The sequence below is a fragment of the Podarcis gaigeae genome (genome assembly GCF_964106915.1).
Source record: "Podarcis gaigeae genome assembly, chromosome: 1".
Lineage (NCBI taxonomy): Eukaryota > Metazoa > Chordata > Lepidosauria > Squamata > Lacertidae > Podarcis > Podarcis gaigeae.
Genome location: NC_139678.1, coordinates 7,609,465 through 7,622,814, shown reverse-complemented (window position 1 = coordinate 7,622,814; position 13,350 = coordinate 7,609,465). Strand labels below are relative to the sequence as shown.

Genomic DNA, 13,350 nt, shown 5'->3' with positions numbered 1-13,350 from the left:
TGTTATTATGGATGGTTACTGGTAATTGAGATTTTCAGATCATAATGCCAGGAAATTAAATGTCAAATCCAAATGAGAAATCTCCAGAAGTCATTTTCATTTCCATCATTTACCAGCAGAGAGCATCCAAAGCAAGCATTCCTAGACAGATCCTGTTCTGTAGCAAGGATCTCAAGGACCCTCTCTAGGCAAGACATTAATATATGAGCATACAGGAAGTAGCCTTATACACAGAGCACAGATTCATCTAGTCCAGCACTGTGTTACCAGAAATCTTTTTAACAGAAGCTGCTACGGATTGAACCAGGGACTTCCCACAAACAAAAATGAACTGGGGCTTCTCCTCCCATGAGGTATTAGATTAGTTCAGCAACAGTAATTAGTTGCCCAGTATTTTACACTGTATTGGAGACAGATGTTACATGAGACAGCAACATCAGCCAAGCACTGTTGTCAAGGATTAAAAATGATCAATTTTATGCATTTCAGAATTTGTAGCTGTGCAAGGCAAGAGATTTTTGAAGCCTTGGTTAACGCTAATAAGCTAACTTCTACCAGCCTGGAAATACAAGCAAGCTTCTCTTCATCATCCTGGTGATGAACAGACAACAATTTGCACTGAGGAAGGCAATTCAATGTCTTGTCTGTCCTTTTCAACCAACCTTAAGATGGTTTAGTTGCAAACCAACCAACCAACCAACCTCAGAATCCCAGGCAAACTGAAACACTAATATTGTAAACTGCCCAGTGATCCTCAGATGAAGGGCAATAGAAATTTAAATAAAAACAATTTTAATAATAATAAAAAAATGATAATAATATCCCTTTTTCAATGTGGGAACATTCATGCGAATTAAACCCCTTGACCTTGGATCAGCTCAAGGCAAACATATGACAACAGGTTTAAATTGGCTAACAACATGATTGCAAACAATCATGCTCACTTGCTGCTTTCACAGCATATAGCGCTTCAGTTTGCTATCACTCTGCCGGGCACTTCAAGATGCAGTGAATATAAGGAGTATTTCATTGATACTGCAATGGATTTGGACCTGACAAGCCAGCTTTTAATCTTTTGTATTCTTGAACCTAGACTACCCACAGCAAACATGATGGAAGCCTGGCCCTTGAAAAGGTGCAAGCCACAACATGCACCAAGCACAGTGGATCAAGTTTTGAAAAATTGGTCACTGGGAGCACATTACAGCGTGTGTTTTTTGTTGTTGTAATCCAAATCCAAATAATTTGTATTGGTTTTCATGTAAATACAAGAACAACATATAACTACAGTATCAACACGTTTCTATACTTGGCTTTCTATAACCTTCTGGGTAAACTTCAAGATGTTGGTTGCACACATATAGGGGGTTTTCAGATGCTTGCTATTATCAGGTGGGACTCGTGTCAGATACCGGCAAATTCAGGTTGTGCAACTATAGTTGGTTGAGATAACCTGCACAACAAACCCACTTCCCCCCAAAGATTGAAATTTTGCAGTAAGGAAAGACACGGGAAAATGTGGGATAACACTTGCTTTGATGCAATGTCTTGTAACCTCCCCGCAAACAAGTCAGGATGAATGCTCAATAAATTGGTCATCTGGCAGTGCCCATATTCCACCCAGAAAAGGGTCCCACATACCTGCAGATCCCTATGCCTCGCTTCTCTCGCATGCTGCTGCAAACTCATTACTGCAGTAAGATTGCTTAAGAGGATTCGTTTTAGGTGATGGTGATGCTTAACGTTTGTAAACACCAGCCCAAATGCCTTGCACATTTACTCCAAGTTCAATGGGACTTCCCCTTGAATGCACAGGAATGTGGTCTCAACAGCATTCAGAGCACATCACAAGCATTCGGCACAATCAGCAAATATAGCACTGTTAAAATGCACTTCCACACTAGGTTCAGAGCTTCCATCATTCTAAAAGGCAGTCAAGTCTTACCTCTGTCTTCCATAAACTTGTAAAGCTGTTGGAGGAAATTGTCCCTCTCTTCAGGATCAAGCTCTTCCTCAGGCTGCCAAAAGAAAAGAAAAAAGGAGACACTTAAAAAAATAAAATAAAGTATATGTGTTTGCCTTAATGGCAGCATCATAAGCATTTGCATACGGAGAGCCGAGTTCGACAAATTTCAGATCTGCAAAAAAACAGTATTATAAAATTGGCAAGAGGGAATTATTCACCAAAATACGTTATATGGTATCCAAGCAACTTGATAGAAAGTGTCTTGCATGTTGACGTCTGATGGAGATTTGACAGGCTCTGGAGCTCCCGTTAAATGCAAGTGGTCAGTCTTCATTTTGAAGGGACCCTGATGCCTGGCCTCATCCCCAAGAGACCACTGCCCCTGAAAATATACAGTGATTGGCTTATTAACCTGAAAAGCAGCTGAAGGTAGGTGCTCTATTAGAATCACTAATCTCTGTTCAGTTTCAGCTGGAAAGTCGTGGAACCACAAGCAGCATTACTTCAAATCTGAACTCACAAAGTATACCCTTCTCTCTTAGCAGAAGTGCTCTGGGTTCAGGGTTCTTTCCAGCCAACTACGCCCTTCTGCAGGATTCTGTGAGCTGTCAGGCAGCGGCAGGGAGCCCTTTGCACAACAAGGGCCACGTTTCCTTCCAGACAATCTTCTGAGGGCCACAGGCCAGCGGATGGAGGGGCCAGAATAAAAGTAAACAGAGCAAAGAATGTGAATTTTACCTTTGCACAGCAGACTGGTTTCTTCACACACACCCATCTCTCCTCTATCCAGACAAGGAAGAGGAATGAGCAAAGTTCAAGTGAAACAGGGCCAATAAGGGATGTGGCCTGGGAAGTGTTCCAAGGGCCAGATAAAAGGCCTGGAGGGCCACTTCCTCACCCCTACTTTAAGAGGCCCCAGCAGGACCACTGCCTCCTTCTCCCACCCCCAGGTTTCAACTGACAAGACATTCTCTGGCTACTGAACATGCTCAGTCCCTGCTGGGCTCTTCGGCCTCTGCATAGTTTAAGGTGCTTGTACTTCTGAAAACCTTGGGGTTCCCCAAAGAATGCCAATACCTCTCTCATGTTTCCCCTCAATTTCTGGTGGATGAGTTCCCTATTAAGTGATCTATGCCAAGAATGAAGCTTTCACTCCTGCAGCACGTTTGCCGACAGATTTTTAAATCTCATTCAAGCACGGGAGACACATGACTCTGCTGCAGCATCACACCTCTTGCGAGACAGCTACCAATCCCAGTCTCCTTCCAAGGAACACAGGGCCAAAATACACCGTTCCCACCCCACTGTGTCCTTATAGCTACCCTGCGGTAGCAGGCGACGCTGGAAGAGGGCTGCTGGCCCAAGGTCACCAAGCAGGCTTCTAGGCTGAATGGGAACTTAAGTCTGGTCTCCCTGTTCCTAGCCGGGGATTCCAACAACTACAACACACTCTCAAGCAGGTGGCTGCATTCAGCAGAATGCAACCACTAGTCTGAAGTGGACATTGTGATCAGCTACCACATCCTGGGACAGCTGCATCTGAGATACATAGGTAGCTCCTCTCCATAAGTGACTTTTGCATCTATCTACATACCAATGGGGAGGGGGGGGGGGAGAGAATGGACGGCAGAGAATCCCAGATCACATCATTAGTGACAGAAATATTCCTGGAAAGGAGATTATTTCCATGAGGGAGTTATTCTCCCCTCTAGACACCCTACAAACCATGATCTTGCAAACAGACATTTCTACTGACAACCATAATTATTCTTGAGTATTTATTGTGGTACTCTTTCACTAAAGGAACTTTTCGTTCTGAACAAAAAATTAAGTTGCTTATTTGGGGGCTGACATTATTAGAGTCAGTTAGTGTTCATATTCTTTCACTCTTTGTTCGTAGGAGAGAGAAGGAAAGCCAAATATATCTATTCCACAGTGCTGCAGGGGCCATTCTGTTCAATGTTTATTTCTCAGACCGGCTCCAGTAGCATCACATGAATCCTTAAGACTTTGCAATTTCTTGTTTTCTGACAGACTGTGTGCACCAGCCTTTATGTTAAATTTTATAGCATCACAATAAAATGCTTCAGAAGTACTTCAGGAGTTTAACGTGTGTGTGTCAGGTGTAACTGAGCAAAATGTTAAATATTACACCAAGGTGATCCTGTAACAGCAAAATGGTTAAAAGTAATCTTAAGGGTTTCTTTTGTGCACACTTACTTTTACTGGGAGCAAAGTGCTGAATGGAGTTCTGAATATGTACCATTTGATTTAACCTGCTTCACATAAATGGGGATTGGACTGGAAAGGGTGGATGATGCTTGGTGTCAAAAATATGCTTTATACATATAGGGACAGAAGTTCAATCCCAAAATCCCTCAGGAGCACTGGGAAAACAACTCAGCCTTAAACCTACTAATCTGTAAACAAAGCTATAAGCCCCTATAAGATTTCTCTTTGGAAGCAGGATGCTTATTTTTTCATATTTGATGATTGCCAAATTCATTCAGTGATGCTATGGGATATTGTTTTAAATAAAATGGGAGAGTAGTTTTCCCAAACTCATGAGCTTGACTTGTACTTTTGTGCTTCTTACATCAGCTTGGAAAAAGAAATAAAATGAAAGTTCATTGCAGTTTTCTTAATTTAATCATTTAGTATTGTGGGCCATGCTTTGCATAGAATAAAAGATTGAAACCTCAAATGCATAAGGCAATCTTATGCATGTCTACTCAAGGTTTGACCCCCACTGTGTAGATTGGGTGTTACTTCCAAGTAACTTGAACTAAACTGAAGGCACTGTGTGCTACTAAGGAACTTGTGGAATATTAAGGGCTCTCTTGAGTAACTACAATCTTTTAAAATGGTTTTATCAGTGATAAAGGAAGTACAGCAAGTGACCCAAGTTTGATTTGTTGCCAGAGAAGTAAACAGGAGCCCTTGTTCAGGCTGGTGAGGAGTGATTCCTGCTCCACACATATAGCTGGCACCTGCAGAAATCAACAGCCCAAACAACAGTGTTGGTTGGTGTTGACCTTTAAAGCCCTAAACAGCCTCGGTCCAGTATACCTGAAGGAGCGTCTCCACCCCCATCGTTCTGCCCAGACACTGAGATCCAGCACCGAGGGCCTTCTGGTGGTTCCCTCACTGCGAGAAGCCAAGTTACAGGGAACCAGGCAGAGGGCCTTCTCGGTAGTGGCACCTGCCCTGTGGAACGCCCTCCCACCAGATGTCAAAGAGAAAACAACTACCAGACTTTTAGAAGACATCTGAAGGCAGCCCTCTTTAGGGACGCTTTTGATGTTTAATAGACTATTGTATTTTAATATTTTGTTGGAAGCCGCCCAGAGTGGCTGGGGAAACTCAGCCAGATGGGCTGGGTATAAATAACAAATTATTATTATTATTATAAATACTAAGGAAATGTTAATGGCACTGGGGAAGACCTCTCATTCCTAGTTCTGCCTTAAATATTAAAAGGGTTTTAAATTGCAAGAAAATTTAATAGTTTGTTATTCTTCAAAAGGAGATAAACAGAGAATTTGCCTCTGATGTGCAGTTTCTAGAACCTCCCAGCCATCTTTTTTATAGCCTCAGAGGAATGTCTATATATAGTGAGAATTCTAAATATGAGTATAGAGCATTTATGCAAAACGTTTATAATGGTAGCTGAAGTTACCACATTGTGTCAGTATCAAGGTGTTGAAAGAGGCTGCAAAGGTCTTTAATTAGGTTTTGCATTCCAAATAAACAAGAGCGCCACAAATGTCTATTTTCTTTTACTGCATTATTTTATCAAAGTACTACGAAACTGCTGGAAAGAGAGTCAAGTCCATTCTGCGCAGGAAACGTTATGCGCCTTCCAACAAGGACACAGGAGTCAAATGGCTATTGTAATTATTATGCTGCAGTAGGTATAGATGTTGTCAGTCACACGGGCACTGAATACGTTCAGCCGAAAGGAAATTTATGTTTACAAGGTTAAGGAATTTCAGAACATGAAAGTCCTGCACACTTTTGAAAGTTATCATTAAACAAACATGTATTTTTTTGCAGAAGCAGCTGTCTCCAAGCTTTGGGGAACAATTTGATCTCCCAATAAAATTCTGTAATAATATGAATAAAGAACAGCTACCAATCGTCTACAGGAACCCTGGTTTCAATCTTAATCTAGGGGTTTCATCAGATTCTACGCTCACCTCCACCCCACTTTCCAAACTCTTTGAACTGAATGCATGTAGAGTGTGTAAGAACTGAATTTAGCATGGAGACCGGGGTAATCCATATAGTGCCCCCTCTGGGTGTTGGGACTCCCAACTCCCACCAGATCATGGTCAATGGTCAGGGATTCTGGGAGCTGGTCCAACAACACTTGGAGAACCAAAGGTTAGCCAACCCTGTTCTAGACTCTTGACTAAGGCAGATCTCCAATAACTATAAAAAGCAACAAAAAGAGAAATCTGAAGTCAAAATGGCTGCTTTTGGTGTTTCTGCCTCCTCTGAACCTCTGTAGAGGTCCTTCAAGATCACAAAGGCCAGAGGACATGGTCCCCATTTTTGGACACACCAGAGGATCCAAGGGGTACAATGTCTGAGGAAAGAAAGTGCCTTCTGCTATTTTACTGAGTTGCATACGGATTTGGCCTTTTTGGCCAAATCTGAAATCAGCTCCTCAACTGCTGGGGAATGGGATAGGTATGGATCTGAGCTAAGTGAAAAAGAGCAAGAGAATAATAACTGGAATAGCTTTCAACCTGATAAAATCTCAATACAAAAGCTTTCAATTGTAACTCAAGAGCAACTCATTAAAGCTCAGGATTAACAAGCAGTATTTGGGGACAACTGCAAAAAAGAAAAGAAAAAAAGAACCTGATCACCTGGATAATGGTACCTTGATGCACCGTTGCACATGTCGGCAATAACAAAGCCAGAAACTAGGCTTTGGGAAGAAGAATGACAAAGCCACATCACACCCACCATTTCTACAAGTCGCTTCAGATAAATTGCCAACTTGCTACAAGGGCTAGGAAGACATTTCCTGGGTCGAAACCCAGTACTTGAATGGTTCAAGGGACTTATAGTACTGTCAGGAAAAAAATCAGAGCATAAATAAATATATAAGATTAAGAATAGTTGACCTATTGACATATCCATGTGGGAAAGGGTTAGTACAGGGGTAGGCAACCTAAGGCCCATGGGCCACAAGCAGCCCACGGGGGTCGTTTAACCAACCCATGAGCTGTCCCCAAACAGAGCTGCCCGCTCGGCGAGTCCCCACGTGCTATGCTAAACCAGCGCAGCACGGTGCAGGGACTCGCTTCCCTGATGTCGGAAATCGCGTCTGCGCATGCTCAGATGCAGAAAATCGCATCTGCGCAGGTGCAGGAAATCATGAACCGCGCGATCCGACCCACAGAGGGATCTCCGCTGGAGTTACCCAGCCCAGGCGAGGTAAACCTTGCTGACCCCTTGGGTAGTATGTTGCAATGGGGGAACTGGTTTCTTTTCACTGACCCGAGTTCTGGGTTCAAATTCCTACACAGGTAGAGTGAAAACTGCATGTAGAAAAGGGGAGGCACAACAATAAGCAGCACACCAAGCACTGCTGTGGTTACACAGGCACCATACATTTCAATAGGACATGGGTTTGAGCCTCAAACAATCTCCACTGGAGCAAGTGAAGCCGTGATTGGTGGATTGGACCCAGCATGTCCTTTATCCAGAGGTGGCTTACCAGTCCCGAGGCCCATTCCACTGCCAGAACTGCAAGAAAAACCACCAGGTGACAAAATCTCAGCACAAAAGCAGGTTTATAAAAAACCGCAGCCCGTTTCGAACAGAACTCCACCCCAGTTATTTTAAATATTACATTATTCTAAATGTAAAAGATTTTACATAGCAGGAAGAGAAGCCAGATGAAGTGCCCCTTCTTAGGACTGCATTTTACTTCTGAATCAAACCACTAAAGAAAAGAAAAAGCCTGACATAATAACATAATATGCTTGAATATTTCCTTGTGGGGGGACTGGGGGGGGGGAGGAGGAGGAGGAAAGGACTGGACTAGGTTTTAAGGAGATACGTATATAACACTTTGACTTAATGATCCAGTAAGAATGATTTCTGCTGACAATATAAAAAGCAAATGCCAGTGTTCCACCAGCCAGACTGATCTCCATATCTTCACTTTTATATATAAGGTTCTCTCCTGCCACATGAAACAATAGATTCTGCATTTCCCCCCCTATGCTAATCTCTCTTTCTGGTGTACTTTACCTTCCAGTCTCTACCAACATTTTAATTCCTAGTTAGGTCTAAAAAGAAATGCACAGGAATGGAGTTTTTATTTAAAAAAAGAAAAAACAAAGCTCCCCCCTCCCTCCCTCTTTTGTTTGAAAGGCAGAAGCTCTTTAGGAGCCAAGTATCCGTTGTAAGCAACCACATATAAAAATATTACCCAGGGGTTAAAAGAAGGGGGATCGCCCTTCATTCACTTACCTGCGACAACGGTGTATTTACAAATGCTAACAAACAGACACACACACAAAAAAAACCCTAGCGCAGATTGCAACAGTTCACACCCTGCAAAATGTGGCCTATTCACTCTGTATAACAACATGAGGGAGGGGGAGGGGGGAGGAGGAGAGGGAATCCACATTCCACAAACGATCAAGCCCTTACACTTTGCTCAGTATTAAAGCATGTTTGCATGGAAAGTGACTCCATTTTGTTTAAAATGCCATTCTTTTTTCTGGCACAGGAACAAAAAATATCTATACATGCATTTTTTATTTTATTTTATTTTGCAAGGGGGGAGAGGGGGAAAAAAAGAGGATTACATGCATTGCCACATGCATTGCTGGAAAGATCAGAAAACTTAAAAAAAAAAAAAAAGTAAACCCCACCCCTCACCAAAAAAAAGAAAAGAAAAGAAAAAGAAAAAGCCACCCCCACCCACAGGGGTCGAAATGGATTAATGCTACACCTACTGAACGCGCGAGGAGTCCTTACCCGGGTGCTGCGTTTTCCTCCCAAGTGCAAACTGGTTTTTTTTAAATATATATATATATATTTATTTGCTTTTTCTACCTAATCTGCTCGCGGTGCCTCGCTGTACTTCAGCCTAACTTGCAAATATTTGCGTCCCTTTCTCTCGCTGCACCGAGCCGCTCTGCAGCATTGCTCCTCACATCCTCTCCCCCCGGTCCGTTCAAATAAATAGGTAAATAAATAGATAAATAGGTAAATGCAAGGAAAGGGAGGAATCGGACATTACATGAGAGGAGGAGGAGGAGGAGAAGAAGAAAGGAGACAGCCCATTTCAAAGCATCTGGTAAGCCTCCCCGGGCAGCCTGCCAAAAGCCTCGGCTCAATCGTCCCCTCGCCCCCGAGCATGCGCACTCGCAGCCAACAGTGCGTCGCCATGGCAACCCCGCAGGCAGCCTCGAAGCATGAACAGCCATTCTGTTTGCAGCCTCGCAAGGCCGCAGACGACGAGGGGGAAGCGAAAGGGAAACACGGCCGCGTCGCCGCGCTTTCAGCCCGGCCAAGTTTCCTCCTGGTCCAACAGGCTCAAGAGCCGACCCCCCCCCCCCGTGTTAGGGAGCAAGGGGGGGGGGAATTCGCAAAGTCCACATTGTCTATCCTAAATAACTCCCCCCCCCCCTCACAAAGAACGAGCCATTAAAAAGCAAACAAACCACCACCACCCTGTGCTTGGATTTAAAACAAACGCACACCCAAAAGCATGTAACTGCAGGATTTTGGCCAGGCGAAGTAAAACAAGCTCTTCCTCAGGGGCGGTGCAATGCTTTGCCGCTGCTTCCCTCGGAAAAAAATGATGCACTGAGGGTTCTGGACGTTTCCTAACTTTTTTTTTTTAAAGAAAAGAACTTAAATCCAGAAATTAAGAAGCACCTGCGAGTTTTCTTAAGCACACCCAATGAACATCTGGGGCTCCTCTTGCAGTAAACAAAGACAAATGGGGTTAGGCCCCTAAAGGGCGCGACAATGCTTGCCTGCCATGTGCTTTTAAAAAGGCCCACCGAGAATGGGGTATGGAAGAACGCCGTGAATAACGGGTCTCACAAACCATTGTTTCCTCCGAAATACAGTGGTACCTCGGGTTACTGACGTCGCTAACCCAGAAATAGTACCTTGGGTTAAGAACTTTGCTTCAGGATGAGAACAGAAATCGTGCAGCGGCAGTGGGAAGCCCCATTAGCTAAAGTGGTGCTTCAGGTTAAGAACAGTTTCGGGTTAAGAACAGACCTACGAAACGAATTAAGTACTTAACCCGCGGTACCCGAGGTACCACTGTAGTCCCCACTCCCCCATTCACAAAAGGCAGTCAGGCCAGGGATTCGGGCTGCTAACCTTCTGTGTTTATAAACTGGGTCCACTCCTATGCCAGATGTGCCCATTTGTAGCAGGTGAGAAATCCTGCTTCAGGCTTGAAGCCCTAAAAGCAGGACCCACAAGCTACAGAAAAAGACTGGAGAATGAATAGGTTGCTCTCCAGATGCAGCTGGACCTCCATCTCCCATCAACCTCAATAAGCATGGCCGACGGTTAGGGTCCAAGAATGTCTGGGGTCTCAGGTTCCCCATCACTGTTAGAGGAGGAGACCCAAGAGAGCAGCAGAACCGTCAAGAGAGACACTTGATTGGCAAGCTGAATGAATCCTTAATTTGGTCTTCCAGTTTTTATTAAAATCACTTAATACCCTTGAAGGGTGGACTTTGTGAAGGGAGGCCAAACATTGCTACTTATTTCTAAGGAAAGAAAAAAATTCCTTCCAGTAGCACCTTAGAGACCAACTAAATTTGTTATTGGTATGAGCTTTTGTGTGTATGCACACTTCTTCAGATACCATGCACACGAAAGCTCATACCAAGAACAAACTTAGTTGGTCTCTAAGGTGCTACTGGAAGGAATTTTTTTATTTTGTTTCGACTACAGCAGACCAACACGGCTACCTATCTGTAACTATTTCTAAGGAGTGTGCAATGAGGTTGCAAGAGGAATAAAAGTTAAGATTAACCAAGGAGCCAGGAAAGCTTAAATAAAGAAATAATCGCTCATGGGGGGAGGAAGAAGAGCAGGCCTGTTTGACTTCATCCAGGAGTGAATTTCACAGAAGGGGAAACCAGCTGCTAAAGGCTCTCTTCATGAACTCACAGGTAACACTGAACCTGCTGAGATGCATGAAATCGGTCTTTTCAAAGTGAAAAACCAACATGGCTACATTAGAAGGCAGTCCCCTCGTTCAGTATTTACGTTCTCTGATAAAGTAGACGGTGCCTCACAAACCGAAGGCGTTAATACAGCAGAAGCATGAATGGTTCGTTTTCCCACAAGGCCTGGCCTCTGGCACCCTGCCAGAGAGATTCAATATGGCAAATGGTCTCCTGTTTTCAGATGAACTTCAGATCCTGTTGGATCCCAACCCTCGTTGACTTGAGTCATCATGGCCAACAGTTGGAGGTGATGGGAGTTGAGGTCCAGCCACATTTGGAGGGCCACAAAATCCCCATCCGTTCTAGGACTTTGCAGCTGGTTAACATCCAGTTTAGACTATTCACAACTCGGTGTGCATGTGTGCTACCTTTAAAAACACCCCAGAAACTGCAGTTGGTTCAGAACAGAGGCATTAGGGTTCTTGGCAGATAATATGATCATTTTATGCCAGTGCTTTAGAAGTAACTTACATAGTCTTGGAACATTAAAAAAATTATTTACAAAATTCGCATTTTACATTCCAGGAATGAAGCTTCTATTAAGCCAGAAAGTGTTGTTTTGTAAAGAAGGGAGAAGACTGCATAGCATTACAGGAATGTGAATAAGTTATGAGGTGTTTCATCTCTTGCTTTATCCTGCAAAAAACAAATAAGGCTCACCTCTCAATAAGTTCATTTTCATGATTGTAATATATAGTGTTCCTTTTGTAAACTAATGTTATCATCAGGATGGTCTCCCAGGTTTTTCTCACACATTCTATCAGTGTTGGAAGAGTTTTATTTTCCCCAGTTAAGCTATACAAAAGCTTTGCTGCTATCAGAACAGTTATTTACCAATTAGAGATTGCTGTTTATAACTTCAGACCAAGGCATGCATATGAGAGCAGTTTTTGAATTCCTTGAAAGTGTATAATCAATGCTTTCATGTATTATTTTCAAAATTGTTGCCCCCAGCGTCTGTTTTTATGCAGTTCCAAAAAATTTCTGTCTCTGTATTTTTACAACTCCCACAATGTGTATTTTGACTATATTTTGCTCAGGCTATAAGGAGTAAGATACTATTGAACGAGTGTCTTGAAATAGTTTTCTTTCAGATTAACACAGTAGTGTTGTTGGGATATTTTAGACCATCCAGACCCATTCTGCTTGTGACTAAGTTAACAAGTCCATTGACCACTTTCTTTTATACATATAATGGGTGCAATTGTTCTCTCTTTTAAAAGTAATTTTTATTAAAGATTTTCTTTGATTACAAAAGCACATGCATTGCCTTTATTTAATTGTTTTCTTTTAAACTGGGAAAGTGTTAAATATATTTTGTAATTTCCTTATTTTTACCAGATTGTAATAGAATTCCATACATTATCCGTAAATGTCCCACTGTATATCTTAGCTGAAAGTGGTCACCTTTGAATTAAGGCTGTTGGCACCTGTTCATAGGAGAAAATATGCTCTTGTTCAAGGCAACAACTAAGGTTTAACAGGTTATTCCACATAGGTCAATAGTTTGCTATACTTGGTTACTGGTCATTTCTAAAAATTGTGGTTAACCGAGACGGAGTTTGAGTAACTTTTTGCAATCAATTGCTCTAAAACAAGATTGCAAACAAGCAAGGTGATAACGGGCAAACTTAATGTACTCCTTGCTACACATAAATATCGATAAACACTTTGACAGTAGGTCTTTGGTATAATAAATCTATCCAAGTTTTGAACTTTCCTCCCATATTAGTTTACTGTAAAACTCTTCGTAGGAAAGGCCAGTCTACCCTATCAAAAGCCTTTTTTGTGCCTAAAAAACCCTGGAATATTGTTTGTTGATGTTTGTGATTGCATGGTCAATTTGCTTTTTGACATTATGCTGTAATTTCCTGTTTTATTAACCTGTTTGATCCTGTTTTACATATTTGTAGAGTATGTTGTTTATTCACTTTGCAATTAGGAAGGACCCTATTTTAACAACTTGATTTAGCAGAGAAATCAGTCTGTATGGCTGAGGTACCATAGGATCTTTGTCATGTTTTGGTATAACTTTCACTATTGCTTCAGACCATGACCTTGGTAGTAATTGTTAACTGCAAATATCATTTTTCTATAGTGCTATATGATTTAAACAAACAATTTGTATAAATATGTTTACATCTGTGT

At 42.4% G+C, this 13,350-nt stretch overlaps 1 protein-coding gene across 5 annotated transcripts in view; it reads right to left on the bottom strand.

The window, feature by feature from the left end:
* ARID4A (AT-rich interaction domain 4A) overlaps positions 1 to 13,350 on the bottom strand; it is a 60,715-nt gene that overhangs the window by 18,888 nt on the left and 28,477 nt on the right. For all 5 annotated transcript variants that reach the window (XM_083731504.1, XM_083731503.1, XM_083731501.1 and 2 more), the window contains one exon: positions 1,946 to 2,018. In XM_083731504.1, the coding sequence (XP_083587630.1) occupies positions 1,946 to 2,018 (73 nt within the window). The remainder of the gene's footprint in view (positions 1 to 1,945; positions 2,019 to 13,350) is intronic.